At 38.4% G+C, this 16,201-nt stretch overlaps 1 protein-coding gene across 18 annotated transcripts in view; it reads right to left on the reverse strand.

The window, feature by feature from the left end:
- Positions 1-16,201, reverse strand: part of madd (MAP-kinase activating death domain) — a 69,741-nt gene that overhangs the window by 19,217 nt on the left and 34,323 nt on the right. For 5 of the 18 annotated variants that reach the window (XM_036135993.1, XM_036135992.1, XM_036135986.1 and 2 more), the window contains exons 13-22: positions 15,576-15,826; positions 15,311-15,450; positions 14,861-14,962; positions 7,529-7,637; positions 7,200-7,386; positions 5,435-5,585; positions 4,205-4,408; positions 2,818-2,868; positions 1,335-1,438; positions 948-1,031 (exon numbers count right to left, since the gene is read on the reverse strand). In XM_036135993.1, the coding sequence (XP_035991886.1) occupies positions 948-1,031; positions 1,335-1,438; positions 2,818-2,868; positions 4,205-4,408; positions 5,435-5,585; positions 7,200-7,386; positions 7,529-7,637; positions 14,861-14,962; positions 15,311-15,450; positions 15,576-15,826 (1,383 nt within the window). Of the gene's footprint in view, positions 1-947; positions 1,032-1,334; positions 1,439-2,817; positions 2,869-4,204; positions 4,409-5,434; positions 5,586-7,199; positions 7,387-7,528; positions 7,638-12,680; positions 12,741-13,615; positions 13,634-14,860; positions 14,963-15,310; positions 15,451-15,575; positions 15,827-16,201 lie in introns of all 18 variants that reach the window. The other 13 variants (XM_036135984.1, XM_036135982.1, XM_036135983.1 and 10 more) reach the window with 4 other exon arrangements.

Here is a 16,201-nt window from a genome sequence, read left to right on the forward strand (position 1 = left end):
CGCCGCCATTTTGTGCCTGGCAGTGGTATTTTATGGGCAGGGAGAGGCTAAGCCCTGAGTGGCAGCAGTTCACGAGCGGCCGGTCCAACTATGTAAACAAGAGACTGGAGAACAGAGAGATGGTTTGTGACCTCATACCACAGCCCATCTAAAATAATTTTGCTTATTGTGCCTTTAACTTCTTAAAAAAAAAATTTAATAAATAAATAAATAAAAAAAGAAATAAATAATTATATATATATATATATATATATATATATATATATATATATATATATATATATATATATATATATATATATATATATATATATATATATATATATATAGGAGGGTTTTTAGCTACATTATTATTATTATTTTTTGCTTAAATCCATGTTCCAAAATACCAATACAAAATACAAATAAGTAATTAAGTAAGAAAAAAATTTACTTAAACTTCTTTCACAGACAAAACAATTACAAAGCTCTGTACAGAGAACCAATAAAACAACTATTAAAATAAACATTAAACAGAGTGCATATTTAAACTATAAAGTTTTTAATTGCTTTTTAAAAGAGACCAGAGTCAACTAAATGTGAGCTTGTTCCACTTTGGTCTTTAGTGGTTTGCGTGGAACAGCTAGAAAACCTCTGTGCCTCTGAATGTAGACATTGAGAAGCTGTAAATTTGGTTAAAAAGTTTAGATAAGGATTACCAAAATCTATGAGTGACATTGCTGTAATAATCAATATGTTGAATTATTTAAACAGCAGAAGGAAAGGGAAAAAACAAACAAAAGGATCACGACATGCATTTCTGTTTGGGGTGAATACCATAAAACTGGAAATTTTTCGAGAAAGTTATCACACTAAGACAATCTAATAAGGGCATGCAACTACTGACAAGCTGGAGTGAAATAGATAACCAAAATAAGTGCGTATTATCTAAGTTGGCCGTGCCCTACCACTGTGCTGGCCTCCGAGTCCTGGCTGGTGCTTCTGGTAAGGATCGGCGGCTCTGAACTGGTTACAGACTCTGTGTCGCTCCTCTATACAACCACAGTGGAGAAGAGTAAATAAGATTAGTGGCATATTTAAATGGCAGATTAAATCTTTGTTGTGCTTTTGCAGCTTTGGTTTTGGGACTGCTTGGACTAGTTGTTGGTTTCACAGTCTTTCTGAAAACTCTGAACTATCCCTTTAAATGTGCTGCATTCTGATTGTAATTATAATCTAAAAGTTAAATACATCATCATCCAATATACAGTGCAAACAAATTACATGCAAGATTTTGTTAAGGGTCTGCACGTTTAGTTAACCCGGTTTCAAACGGCAGCATTCAGTGTCCGAACCTGAGATCCCGATGCAACACTGAGACCGCTATCAGCACTGATCTGGGATTTCTTCTCCTCTGCGTCAGTCACCTGCGGGCGCTGCTGCTTTGTCCCTTCAGCCCCTGCAAATTGAATCTAATCATCAGCCTGTTTTCACACGTGACCTACTGATGTTCTTACCTTAGTGAGCTGCCTCACTCAAAGCCAGCACAGCATAGTAGCACTGACAATACATCCATGTGAAGGGTCAAAGACTCTGCTTAAACATAACATTATGTGTGTGCACTGCAAAGCACACTGGATCACAGTAGCTTTACTGAGTTTCAGAAAGACTTCTAGGTTTAAGCTGCTACTAGCTTTAAAGTGCAGGGAGGCATTTTTTTTTTTTTTTTTTTACTTATTCTACAGAATAGGAAAACTAGTTTCATAGAAATCCTCAGACCTTTCTGTTTAAATTACTCTGATTCTAAACAAAGTCATCTTAAAAAAAAGGACAGAGAGAAGAGAAAGAGCCAAGCACAGGAAGCGGCAAACATTGCAGTTCGGAAAACATTACAAATGAAAACAAAACTGCAGGAGCGAGACATTATTTTTTTTTTTTCAATCAGTGTTGCAAATGTGGTTCATTTTACACCAAACCCCACAAACAGACACAGGCAGTTAGGCATGCAGACAAACTTGTGGTCGGTAAAGGAGACATTTTCTGTTTCAAGTGTGACTGTTATTTATCATCTCTTTAGGTGGACATGGGTACATCTTTACAGGCCCGTGTACTTCTCACTTTTTTTTTTTTTTTTTTTGCTACATCTAGCTTTGGCAAAGCGATTCATAATGCACCAGCAAACTGGGGGATGTTGGCTGTAGTATTACAGCGAGCCACTTGAAACTGGAAAAAAGTACAGTTAAAAAGAGCAGGACAGGGCAGCAGGTGTTCATTTCTGCTCATCTTGATGCATGATTGCAAGAGAGGGAAAAGAAGAACATGGTAAAACAAGAACACACTTTGCTTCAGCTTAAGCCAATAAAAAAATCCTAAAGATTTCTGCAGTACTTTCCAAACGCTTCATGTGTTTTAAACAGTTTTACAATTTGTCATGTTTTGTTATTAGGGTTACAGAATAAAAAAAAAAAAAAAAAAAAAAAAAAAAAAAAAAAGTTGTGCATAATGTCTAGAAGGATGACATATTTACCTGTTTTACACATAAAAATTAGTTATTAATCTAAATTAATTTTATTCAACTTTAATTTTTCATTTATAATTAAATATATAAAATACGTTGATACTGTAACCCCAAATCATGAGTAGTATCTAATTTGGAGAGATTGTCTATTCTGATCTTGTTTGATCATCGCTTTCTACTGTTAAAACGTATCAAAAAAAGAAAAGAAAAAAACCCCGAGTGAGAGAAGAGGTAAAAAAAGTGCAAAAAGTAAGGGGGTGGGAAAAAAAATTCACTAACACCCCGGTCTTTTATTTTCTGGTGTGTGAAAAGTCTCTTACTCTGTTGTTTTTCCATAGCTTTTTGCTTATCCTGGTGCTTGCTCCACAATTCTACCCAAGATGCATTGCAAGCAAGGAGAGAAAGACAGAGAGAGAGTCAGAGAGCTGGTTGAAAAGGCATGTATGGTGGGTGAGCATTAAAATCAACTCAAAACAAAAGAAGCATTTAAATGGGTTACTTTCTAAAGGAGGGTGTTTTGTAATGTTTGCATGTAGTGTTGACTTATTTAGAACTAAACTGTATTTAAAAAAATAAAATAAAATAAAAACTGGAGTGGGCTATATTGGGTTGACTCTACAACAGCTACTTAGGTAACATTACAACACACCCCAAGCTCTCCACACAGAGTCCTGGAGAGCCACACAGTGCTGTTAGAGGGAGCTTTGGCTCTGACCATCTAAGTTCATCCATGGCATTTGTCTGGCTCTCCAGAGCAAAGGTGAAAACGAGATGGTTGACTGGGGGAAAATGAAAAAAAGAGCATGGGATGACGTTGGTAGGCCGGCTAGCCAGTGAGTGAAATGGAGCAGTTGCAGAAGCTGAGATGCAACTCTCACAGCATTCTGTAGAATTGAAGGTGCAACTTCTAAAAAAGGTAGAAAAAAGGGGTAGGAGGGGAGCGGGTGGACTAACCGAGAAGAGTCCCCCGTAGACAGACCCAGGATTTTATCAACAAAATAAAGACATAATTATAGATTATCTCCCAGAAAAGTCTGTTGAACCAATTTTCTGTACACTGGGACTGTTTACTGGGGAGCGATGTTTCCACCCTCCATGCTGAGAGCAAAGGGAGCCGTTTCTTTCATTTCCTACAGCACACATTGAAGAAACCTGCAGTAAAGGCTTAGACGGACACCGATTTGACCATCGATGCGTTTTAACTATACTTCCCCTTGTCCCCTACTGCAGATTTTCACACTGCCAGAACAAAAACAACCACATGCATTCAAGGTGCTAATAGGCCAAAAATAAAACTTCAAAAAAGGGGGGAGGGGGGGAAAAAACAGCTTCACGGATGTTTAAGGAAAAGGGCACAAACACACACAGTCCAGGCTGGAAACAGGATGTATATTCCAGACACTTGAAAACTAATTAATATTCTGCATCTTCTCTTTAACTGAAATGTTATCTTATTTCTAAAATTATTTTTTCATATATCATTGAAGCAGGTTAGCCATCCTGCAGTAATTTCAGTTTAAGTGTATGGAATATAATTACACCTGTAGGTATCTGTCTGGGAAAAGTAAGGGAATCTTTCACTGAGACGGCAGGAAGTAGGGCGGGGGGGGGGGGGGGGTATAAGGTTGATGAGCTTGTACGGGGGGGGGGGGGGGGGGGGGGGGGAGTTACAGCGCACATGCAACCAGACTTGAGTGGTGTACACACCAATCGAGGCAATAAAGTTCTCCTCGTTCAGACTTCGGGTATCAAAATGGCGGGCTCCTTTGCCCGTGGCGTGGTGAGGCAGCTGCAGCTGGGGGATATTCAGGAGGCCCTGAGGTCTGGCTGTCTCCATACGACCAGAAGGACTCTCTTTACTCCCCGGGCTGCCAGCACTGTCTGTGGGGCTTCGCTTGCGCTTTTCTGGGTCTACCAAGTTACCAACATTAAAGGGGCCAAAGACAAAGTTCATCAAATACAGGAGAAAGAAGTATATTAAAAAGGTTAAAAGTGGGAGAAGAAGAAAATTATTTGACAAAAAGCAAAAGAACAGCTTTAGTTAATGCTTTAGATCAGGGGTGTCAAACTCATTTTGGTTTAGGGGCCGCATTCAGCTTAATCTGATCTCAAGAGGGCCACACGAGTTAACTCATTGCAAGATTAAATAGAACTAATAAATGTGGACTTGTTGTTGATTTTTATATTAAGTTAATTTCACTTTTACACAATATATTATGAATAACCTCAGCGTTTTTAAGAAAAGTATGTGCAATTTCAACAATACTTTTACTCAGTTAAACATTTACTTGTGCATTATGCATAAGAACTGATCACAGTGATTGTACAATGTTGAAAAACACTGTCCTACATGACAAAATACATCAAACAGATAAAAATTAAGAAATTATTTGAATTTTTCCACACCTGAAGCTTAATCTGCTAATTAAAACACAGCGCCCCTCGTGGACAATATAGGAACTGCAGATTTTCAATTAAACGGAAGTACATGTTTTTTTTCAATAATTGTTTTATCATTCTCTTCCTTTTATCTTGTCCACTTGTGAAAGTCAAATCTGATGAGCTCTTTGTGGCATCTTATTGCCACATTGCCAGACAGGACACTGGGGGGGAAAAAAAAATAAATAAATAAATTCTGCCTTTTTTATAATGATAATGCATTTAGCCACAGGGCCGGACTAAATTGTTCGGCGGGCCGGATCCGGCCCGCGGGCCGTATGTTTGACACCCCTGCTTTAGATAGTCAAGGTCTGACTTGCAGCACATAGCTTAATATAAATGCATAGCAAAGACATTGACGAGTGTAAATGGCACAAGCAGCCTGATGTTATTCTGAGGACAAAATATATGAGCTTCTAAAAGTCTAAGAAAACTACTATAAATCTCACAATTAGGCACAAACTTTATAAAGGGCTGTTTGTAAGTTTTAGGACATACCTTTGGTTTGATAATGTGTGCGTGCTATTTCGAGTAGGCTGAAGACACTAGCCATTCCTCCAAGGCCAGCGTTGGTGTAAGAGTGCTCCAGACTGGAGACGGTACACTTCAGGATGTCCAGCATGCCTTTGTAAACCTTTCTGCTTATCTCCTGGAAACAGAGCGCAGTGACAAGGTGTCTAAACTTTTACCTTCACAGACAGAAAAACAGACCGTATACATAAAAACACGTTAATACGTCAAAAAACTTCTGATTCAAATTGGAGCGCGGCAATATATTGAGATTTTAAAAATATTACGATTGTTTTTAAAAAGAGATATGAGTCTATATCGTTTATATCGAGATGGTCTATGTTGCGTCAGAATTACCGTATTTTTCAGACCATAAGGCGCACCGGATTATAAGGAGCACTAAATATTCTTCCCAAGTGTTTAATATCACTCCACCCCTTCACGTCCACAGCTCTCTATTCGTCTCTATCAGGAGGACAGAGTAGTTGGACTAAACTGCCCTGTTTCTAACATTACGGCAGAATAAACGTGACTTTTATATTGCATTAACTTAATAGGTTTATGGTTGCTAGCGTGTACTACGGGCGCAGCCTGCCTAAAGACTCCCACATACTCGGGCGTACTCTGTGCATACTATGAGCTTGGTGGACGTTCACAGTCGAGCGTTCTGTATGCACTCTGTGCATACAAAATTACAATAAAGAAAGTCTAAGTCTAACTACTGTTGCCTACATTTCTTGTGGCAAATTCCTACAATTCCCACACTTTCTGGATGGATAACTCAAATGTTGCAAAGCAGCAAGCTTTAATGCCCCATGGATCAGTATTGCAAAGGGACTTGTGGCAATACTGCAATTAACTCTCTTGACAATCTCAAAAAGCTTGAGGAGTTCTTTCAACTCCAATCAAGCCCAGTTCTTTCACTGTAAAAGAAGAGGCGCCACCATAAGTAATCACAGGACAAATAAGGTTCTAGGTGGATGAAAACCCTTGGTAGCAAAACTGTACATTTGAATGTTTATGATGATTTACAGCATGTATGCTGTCTGCAAAAAGTATTAATACCCCTTGATTTTTAATGGTTTATCATGTGAAAAAAAAACATATGTCAACATATGTTAGATTGATTTTACACCATATGTGTATTTGTGAATACAAAGCTTGCTAAATTCCTTCCCACATTTTTTACAAAAAATAAATAATAAAAAAAAAAAAAAAGTGTGCCGTGCATTTGTATTTAGCTTTCCTTGCTCTTATAACCCTAAATAAAATCCAATTCCAGACCCTGGGACATTTGCTGGAAGTCTTCTCTTTATTCAACTGTGTGTTTCCCGTCTGATTACTTTGAATAGAGGGAACTAGTGCCACTAAAATCTTAGAAAAGATATTCCAAGCTCTGCACATCTCACAGAGCACTTTTATCATAAAATGGAAAGCGTACGACCAGCTAAACTGAGAGGCCAGCAAGGAGCATCTTAAAGAAACTAGAGTTTCACAACTCAGGCAGAACGTGCCGACTTGCAGCTGTAATTGTAGCAAAATGTGATCCTACATTTATTCATCTCAGCAGGCTGAATAAAACGTGAATACATCGCTTTTTTTAACCTTTTTGTGTCATTGTGTGTTGATCTATTATATGAATCTTGATAAAATACAATGAAGTTTGTTTTTGTGATACAAGGGGAAAAAAAATAAAAAAATCAAGGCATAAGTCACTGTACTACACATCTGTTTATCACAGAAAACATCTCACCACATCACGTATGATCTCCTGTCTGGCATCTTCCTCCGACTGCACCGCTCTGTTCAGCTTACTCAGCACAAAGACACGGAGCTGCTCGTTCTCCAGCAGTCGGCGCACTTTTTTCATGTTAAGCCAGCCGACACCCTGTCCGTCCAGAACACTCTGCACCACTTCCTTCAAAAACTGCTGGTTCTCACTGGATCAAAACAAAACGCGTCACGTTTGACAGGTTTTAAGTTATTATAATCAACTACAGCGTTCACCATCACGCCTAAAAAACAGCTTATAGTAAGTTATGACTGTGTACTCTCATGACGTATGACAGAAGATTTAGGTACCTTGTGTTGTTGACCCGACCCTGTGGTGAGGGAGATTCTCTCTTCACAGTCGGACTGTGTTTGATCACTGAAGATTTCTGGTCCACAAGTGCTCGGGGTGCACGAGCCCCTGGAAAAACAATCCAATAACTACCTTACAATCACAATTTACACCAAACGAGAAACTAAAAGCTCACTGGGGAAAAATAAAATAAAATAAGGAGCACACCGTGAAAGAGGACTGGATTTGTTGTACAGGTATTTAAAGAGGAGGAGGAAACAATTTGCAAACTGCTGTTTAAATTATCACACAAGACTAAGAGCCACAACTTTGCAAAAAGGATAGGAACATTTGGGATCTACTGAAGCTTATCTACTACAGGACAAACAAATTACAGGGGCAGAGTCTATTAATACAAGAGAAATGAAGGAACAAAATGCACACACACCACGCACACACACACACACACACACACACACAAGAATCCCTTTGGCTCATGGCACATTAGCTGCAAATAAGTTAAGGTCAGGGGAAGGACGATGTCAATAGCAGTTAGTCAATGTCATGCACAAAAGAAAAACCAGAAGAAATGACATGAAAATGTTGTTTATAGTACTGTATTGGTAAAAAATGCAGGGATATGCCGTTTATCTGTGTGTAAACAGCTATGTTATGATATATCAAATGAAAGGACTGGATATGTCAGCAGGTGAGTGTGTTTTATCTACACCACTCCCTCAAAGCACAGATAGAAACCTAAACGGCTGTTCGTATCAATGACCTTTCAGCTTCAGAGCCTTGGTATCATCCTGGACAGCCATCTCCATCCTCGTCTTCACTTTCCACATCCACAACATCACCTGGTTAACTTACTGTCAGCTTTGCAGCATCAAGCAAGTTCTACCTTCACATTTTTTGCCAAACTGGTTCACAGCTCACTCACCTCTCAACTTTACAATTTCAGCTCCCTTCCCTCCCTGTCCCCCAGAAAACCCTCCATAAACTGCAACTGCTACAGAAGACAGCATCTTGCATCATTAAATCATCCACTCCACACCTGTACATCAACTCCACTGGCTCCCTGCCACACCCAATATAAAGCCATCCTATGAACCTGCAAGGCCAACCACAACCTTGTCCTTTCATATCTATACAAGTGAATGAAAGCTCAAATTATTTGCTATGCTATATATCTTATTATTTTATTTAGTACCATGTTTATTCAGAGGGTGATCTTAAGGTGGTAATAAATATATTATATATTACAATAAAAAGGTGAACACATACAAACCACACTACTGAAATACTGAAGACAGCAGGGAAGGGATTTAAAACAAATTTTACCTTTAACGTGTTCAAATAAAAAAAAAAAAAAAAAAGATTTCTTGCTATTTGCTAGTTTGACAGTTCAACTAGTTTAAAAACAGCTCTGACCCTTTTTGTAAAGGTGTGACTGCAGTCCAGTTTATAGTTAAAGGAGAAATAAGTAAGAAATTCACTGTAAAATTAACCAAAATCATTTTCATTTGACACCTGGGATGGAAGTAACATTCCCTATTAAAAAAGATTGTCTCCATCAACAATTTCTTAAGAGTTTTTCTCCTTTCAAACCTAGAGGTACGGTGCGGACCTTTTTTCGGTGCAGTGTGTAGCCCGTGTTTACTTCCTGGATCCTGAGCCAATCATATGAAGAGTTCCTAGGGTTGCCAAAAAAAAAAAGTCATCTGTTTTGTGTGTCATTTAGATTTGAGACACTAGGTGTCATTATTACTTATTTCTCCTTTAAAAGGGTAAGTTTATTTATAAAGCACTTTTCAAAGTGCTATACGAGAACAAAATAAATAAAAAAAAACATTACAGATGATTGAAAAGCATTACAGAGACAGTAAAAACATTACAGAGGCAAGCACATTGCAGTGGAATAGTAGCAGCAGGTCAAGATGCAGTATAAGACAAGTTGGTATACAAATTTCGACATTATCATTTAAAAGCAATTCTAAACAAATAGTTTAACCTTGATTTAACCCTTTAAGGCCAGAGGGTTTTGGCAGCAATTTCCGCCTGAAATTACATATCGGATATAACTCAAGTACAGCTCAAAAGTTATAATGTGTAAATGTAAAATGTAGTATTTCTGAGACACTACGGCATTAAAGAACTATTTTCAAGTGGAACCACTATTACAAATGTTACTCCCGTATTTTTCAGACTATAAAAGGCACAGTCAAAATCCTTAAATCTTCTCAAAAATTAATGGTACACCTTATATGTGATTAAAGTTGTGCTTACTGACCGATTTTATGTGGTAAAATGCACTCAAAATTCTGTTACAATGTGTAAGTACGACTTTGGTAAGCAATAAAGCTGCTCCGCTTATATTCTGAGCATTACGGTACACCGTGTCACTACCTGATTGGACCCCTGAGCTGTCTACAAGACTGTCGAAACTAGAAGCGCATTCATGTAAAGGCCCCCCCCCCACATACTCGGGTGAAGTTTACATCCGACAGAGACGGATAGCGCTCCCTCTCAGGAGAGAGCTGTGTACATGAAGGGGCGGAGTGATATCACACACGGGAGAAATAATTAGTGCGTCTTATAATCTGGTGCACCTTATGGTCCAAAAAAAATACAGTACGTCTGATTTATAGGTGATTAAACCAATAAAGAAAATCCAATTTTATGAGCCTTGCCTAAATATTTTTCAAAATAAATACTGCAAAACTACATTAAAACCCTCATGAAAATATAGGAGAAGCCTCATACTTTGTATATCCACATCTTGACAATAGCTGCAACAAATCTGGACTAAATCAGCTGAAGTGTATTTGTTTCACAAAGGTTTTAGTAGGCAGTGTGCAAGAGAAGCCTTTTGGCAGTTTATCCGAACGTGCCAAAACTGTTCTGTTTTTCCCCTTATAAAAAGAGAAGCAGGTTGAATAAAAGTGCCGATTTCCATTTTAAGAAACATGAAAACATGAAAAAGGTTTTGGTAATAAGATTTACCCTCTGCTTCAGCAAAATGTACCATTGTGCATAGCACAAATCAATAGAATGAAGAGAAAACCCTAAAATCTTCTAGAATGATCTGTTCACTCCCCTGCATTCCTATGGTGATAAACCTTGAGAGAGAAGAAAAAAACAGCGCTGCAGAAAGTTACATTGTTAATTGGTCGCAGCTGCAGCTCGTGAGAAAGTGCCCGCGTGTCACTCTGCGTACAGCAGCAAAGAGTGATCCCTCATTCCCACGTTTTCCTTCATCTGTGCATTCTCCGTTACGTCATAAATAAAAGCCATTCCAGTCAATGGGGCATTTCCCACCAGCACATCGGTATGACAGAGAACCCTCCTCCATTGTCCGTCAGAAATATGGATTGAGTCTATTTGTGATGGATGATGGAGCGAAATGCGTCAATTGTCTGAGATAAACTTTTTTGGATGATCTGAACATGTGGTGTCCATAGTCCGTCTTCAAGGGCCAGTATTTTTCATGTTTTAAATGTTGCATTGATTCAAAACAATTGAATAAAATGAATCGCTCATTAGCAGGTTTCTGTCACACATCCTCATGAAATTTGGGAAATTCAGCTGTGTTGAAGCAGGAAAACATCCAAAACATAAAGGGCACTGGCCCTTGAGGACTGGTGTTGGTCACCCCTGCACGTAAGTACTTAAAGGAGCAATAAGTAATACTGACACCTAGTGGCTCAAATCAAAACAACAGCCTGCCAGTCACAACAATCTAATATGCCGTGTCTAAACGGTTTGTTGCTGTTGTAAATTTTTACTTCCACAGGACAGGTATATGATGTTGTATTCTGTTATATTTCTGGTCCACTTCTCTTACTGGCTTCCATGTTTTCAGGCTGCTGCTCTTTTGCCAAGATAAAATACCAAACACTGCACTCTGTTTTAGGAACCCTGAGAACTCTCATATGATTGGCTCAGGAACCAGGAAGTAAACACGGGCTACACTATGAACAAAAGCAGTTCCAGATCGTACCTCTAGGTTTGACAGGAAAAAAACTTGACTAAGATATTGTTGATGGAAAGGACCAATTGTTTATAGGGAATGTTACTTCCATCCCAGGAGACAAGTGAGAATGATTTTGGTTGATTTTGCAGTACATTTCTTACTCATTACTCCTTTAAGTGTGACAAAAATGGGAAAGGCCAAAAAAAAAAAAAGCTTTAAAATGGGAAATTACTCTTTTGTATAGCAGCGTATGCTATTGACATAAATTAAAACACAATGAACCAGATTTTTTATTATGTCTCTTACACTTTAAAATCTTAGAAACACGTCTCTTATTTTAACAACTTCCATTTATCCACGTTTGTGTGGGCAGTGAAATCTGTCAGCATTCCACTGCATATTTGCTGGGATTGAGCAGATTATGCATGATTTCATTAACCACACATGGAACTTGTCCTAACAGTTTCTGTGTCAAACTCCGCCAAGTATTGATAAAAGAGATCCAAACTAATGCACTGTAACATTTTTATAAACAGAAAATATGATTTAAATACACACAAAATGAAACCTTTAATCATTTTGATACATAAATCCCACATGTATAAATGATCTAAACCTTTTGAAAAATGTTTTTACATGTGTCAAGCTTGCTTTCCATATCCCCATTACCTCCAGTAATAGCGATATGGGAGCTGAATTTAAAATAACCCATTTCCTTTATCTTGCTAACCAAGGGATTGACTGTACAGTCTTGAATGCTTTTTCTCAAAACAATTACAGAAAAATTCAGCCCAACCCCCTGTTGTACTCTGAGGGACCATGAAGCAGAAAGCACAACAAACAGAAGCTTATAAATGACTATAAATCATTTCTTATCCAGCATTTATGTCATTTTGTTCATTTTTTCCCCCCCGACTTGCTGTTAGACCTAGAGCTACAGTTAAATTTTTTGCACCTTAATTGCGATAAGGCTACTTTTAGAAATGAAACCAACACATGTTATGAAGTGAAATAACAGACTGAGAAATAAGAACAGTTATTAGAAATGACAACGTGGTCAGAAGTTTCCACTCGACTTCTGATGAAGACACACAGGGACTGACATGAGTGGAAGACACAGTGGAAATGCTGGGTGAGACGCAACTGACTGGCTTGGAGAAGCATGCAGCTCACTCAAACAAAGTGGCAGAACCCACCTTCTCCGCTCCCCGGGCCGGCCTCTGTAATTACCTCCATTAGAGAATTTAGCCCAAATACTGCACACAAAACTCAGAATTAGTGCAGCGAAAAGGTGAACAGAAAGAAGGACACCGGCCCAGACACAACCAGTCTGATCATCGACCCACCACACAACAGACATGCACACTTAAAATCGTGCAAAAGTACAACCAAAAAACATATAAAGGGAAACAGAAAAAAGAAATAGCACGTATTGATGAGCCTGGGTGTGACTGATAAGGTGATAAGGTGAAACAATTAACATTTACAGCCTCTGAGTACACTGTAAATACTGTATGTATGCATCAGTCCTTGAACTGTGTGAACGGTGCTCAACCTTTCAACAGTGACAGTGAATGGGGATAAATCTTTACGAGCTACGCACAATGACAATTTTAAATCTGGGAGATAAGCTTCAAATGAGCCCAAAAACACAAACGATAACAGCAGTGGAGTTGTTAAATAAATTATTTATCTGGTTTAATTGCAAATCCAATCAAAGTGTGAAACATAAATCAGCAGCAAGTATCACCAAACACACAAACAAGGTCAGAAAAATGTCAGGGAGGCTTAGAGGTTATTCCATTAACTAGAGGAAGATTTTTCTGTGAACATAATTTAAAAAAATGCCTTTTGTGACTAAATTAAAGCAGACAGATGTAGATTCCACATCAATAAAAGGTTTGCAGTCACAGAAAAAATCTTAGAGTTCAAAAAAAGTCCAACTGTCCCACAAGCGGGAATAACAGAGGGGAAAAAAGGGAAAGAAAGGGTAAACAAGTAGCGTATACTGAGGGTGTAACTTCTATCTCAGTCCTACGCTGAGAACAGGGTGTCAGACGGGAACGTGTCATCTTGAAAGATAACAGAAATATCTAGTCAAGGACAAACTATCACACCAGACATAACGTACCCGGACTGTCAGGGGAATCTGAACAAAGACAAAACAAATCACAATGAACAGGAACGGAGCATTTTTAATGGCAGCTATTCCACATTGAGTGGAGCTATTGAGTAACTTCACCATGCTTCATCTGTTTTTTTTATTTTTTTTTTCTCAAATGAAGAGAAAATCCAGCCTAAACAGAGTTTACACGACCACTTACACAGAGCTGGCCAATGAAACAGTAACAAATGTTTTATCACGGAACAGAAAATTACTAACAACAATGTTAAAGGTAGGCTTTAAAATTCAATTAGGCAGAGGCCAATCAGGCAATACGTGGAGCCACCTTCTTTTTTTTTTTTTTTAGCATTTTTAAAAAGATGAAGAACAGAATGCAACAAGTTGAGTTTTACACCCTCTTTTTATTTGCCTGAAATATGTTGGACTCTTAAACAACTTGTACATTAACCTCTTTGCATTGGAGATTTCCAGGTTTTCCTTTTTTGGAATGTTTGAAATTAAAGTCTCAGTTCTAGCTAATATCTATTTTAATTTGTTCTTTCAGTTTGTATTGACACAGATTCTGTCTCAGAAACTTGATTGTTCATTTGAAATTGTATTGCGATAATTATAAAAACTGTTTAATGCACAAACAGAATATCTCAAAGTCCTTTTTTGACCATGTCGCCCAGTTCTACCCATAAACCAATGAGAATTACTTGAGTAAAAAAACTATACATGGGAAAGAAAAGATCAGTTCTTCCTGTTTACAACAAAATAAAAGTCTGCTTTGGAGTGGATTTTCTCAAGAGAAAAAAATTGTAATTATTCTCAATATTCTCCTTTAAATAGTGCCATATTTGTTTTGGCAATCCAGTGGAAGGAGAGAAAAGCTTTAAAATTATTTTACAAACCTGCTTGCTCCATTTCCTCCTCAACATCAAAATTAAAGTATTCTTTTACACCCCAAACAAAAAAAAAGAAAAAAATGGTAGAGAAGGACAAACAAATTTATGTACAAATAAAAAAAAAATAAATACATGCTATTGTTACATTTAGTCTAAGTAGTTCAGGTATTTAGCTCTAAAAAGCTGGATATTTATATTAAAATCTTAAGCATAAATATAACAAAAAAGTAATATATCAGCCTTATCTTCAAATTATGTTAACTCCTACGTGAAACAATCTGAATCCAAAGACCAGACAATAAGATTGCGGAAACGGACCTCGTGTAAAACTTGAACCCGTGTACAGCTGTTGGCGCTCCCTTACCTTTCAGGCTGGGGAAAGGTGTGGCTTTCTCCCGGGCTGCCTTGTTGGGAAGGGCGAGATTGGACAGACTGAAGCTGGTGCCGTGGTTCTTGTAAAGATTACCTGTTGTATGATAAAAAAAATAAATAAAAAAAAAACAGGCACTAAAGCAAAGTGTAAAAGAGATGAGCCTCCAGCAATTTCCCTTTCATCCAACAGAGAATTTGGGAATAACCTTGGTCGGGAGAAAAATGTCAAATCAACTTGCAACAACAATAGCTTGATATCTGGCATTTTGATTCATATAACTGGACTGTTTATTACAGAGAACAAAACCCTATTGAAAAAACAAGAGCACTGCAAGTCATCCTGTGGTTAGGTGTGGATCCTTTAATTTTGTTCTGTTGATTAGTTCTATACTTATCAGAGAATATTCATTCACTGAAACAATTAACATTTAATCATGCTTACTGGCAAAAGACATGAGTCCACCAAATCCATCATTGCTGCTGTTGGAGATGGTGGAATTCGGCGAGCTGTTGCGCGAGTCGCCCTCTCCATCAGACTCTCCTGGAAGCCTCAGGCTGCTGGGACGTAAAGGCCGCTGGACCCTGAAACCAAAGGAAAGGTCTCGTGAGATTTTAAACACGCGCAAACTCGTGCTGGCTCAGGGGAAAAAAAGGAAGATAACATCAACTTGGATGAGAGCACATTTAAATGGTAGTCATGTCCTCACTTGTTGCCGTTGAGGTTCTGGTTAAATCGAGGGGTGTATGACTCCACTTGCTCTTCTTCAGTGTCTTCCTCAGTGGGGAAGCCATACTGAGGCTCAAAGTATGGGTTGTCATACTCTTGCTTTTTGTTGGCAGGATCCACCAGACCGGCGTCTGCTGGCGGCCTGAGAAAAGGCTGACTGCCAAGCCCAGGGACCGGGTTCTGCAAAGCCGCGCTTGCCGACGCTTCAATCTCAGGCGCTTCCACCTGCTCCTAGAAGCAGAGATACATGTGCGTCGTGCAAATGCTTTCTTAAGAGCAACACATAAGACGTGCAGGTAGTGATGGGTCGATGAGGCGTCATGAAACGTTTCGACACATTGCAACTCTGTGCCAATACTGTGCCGATACTGTGTCACTGAATACTGACACCTGCTGGACCTTAAAAATCCCTACAGGCAACCTGGTTGACAGAGTTAACTGACACTGATTTGATGACCAAGTATACACAATACAATTTAAATCATTGTATGTTGCATTGTATTATTTTATATTTTCATCTGAATTAAACATATATTTGATTTTTTTTAGATACAGTCAATAAATAATGTGAAAGAGGATGCTTGTGGACTGGCTTTTTTATTTTTT

This window comes from Fundulus heteroclitus, chromosome 4 (genome assembly GCF_011125445.2).
Source record: "Fundulus heteroclitus isolate FHET01 chromosome 4, MU-UCD_Fhet_4.1, whole genome shotgun sequence".
Classification (NCBI taxonomy): Eukaryota; Metazoa; Chordata; class Actinopteri; order Cyprinodontiformes; family Fundulidae; genus Fundulus; species Fundulus heteroclitus.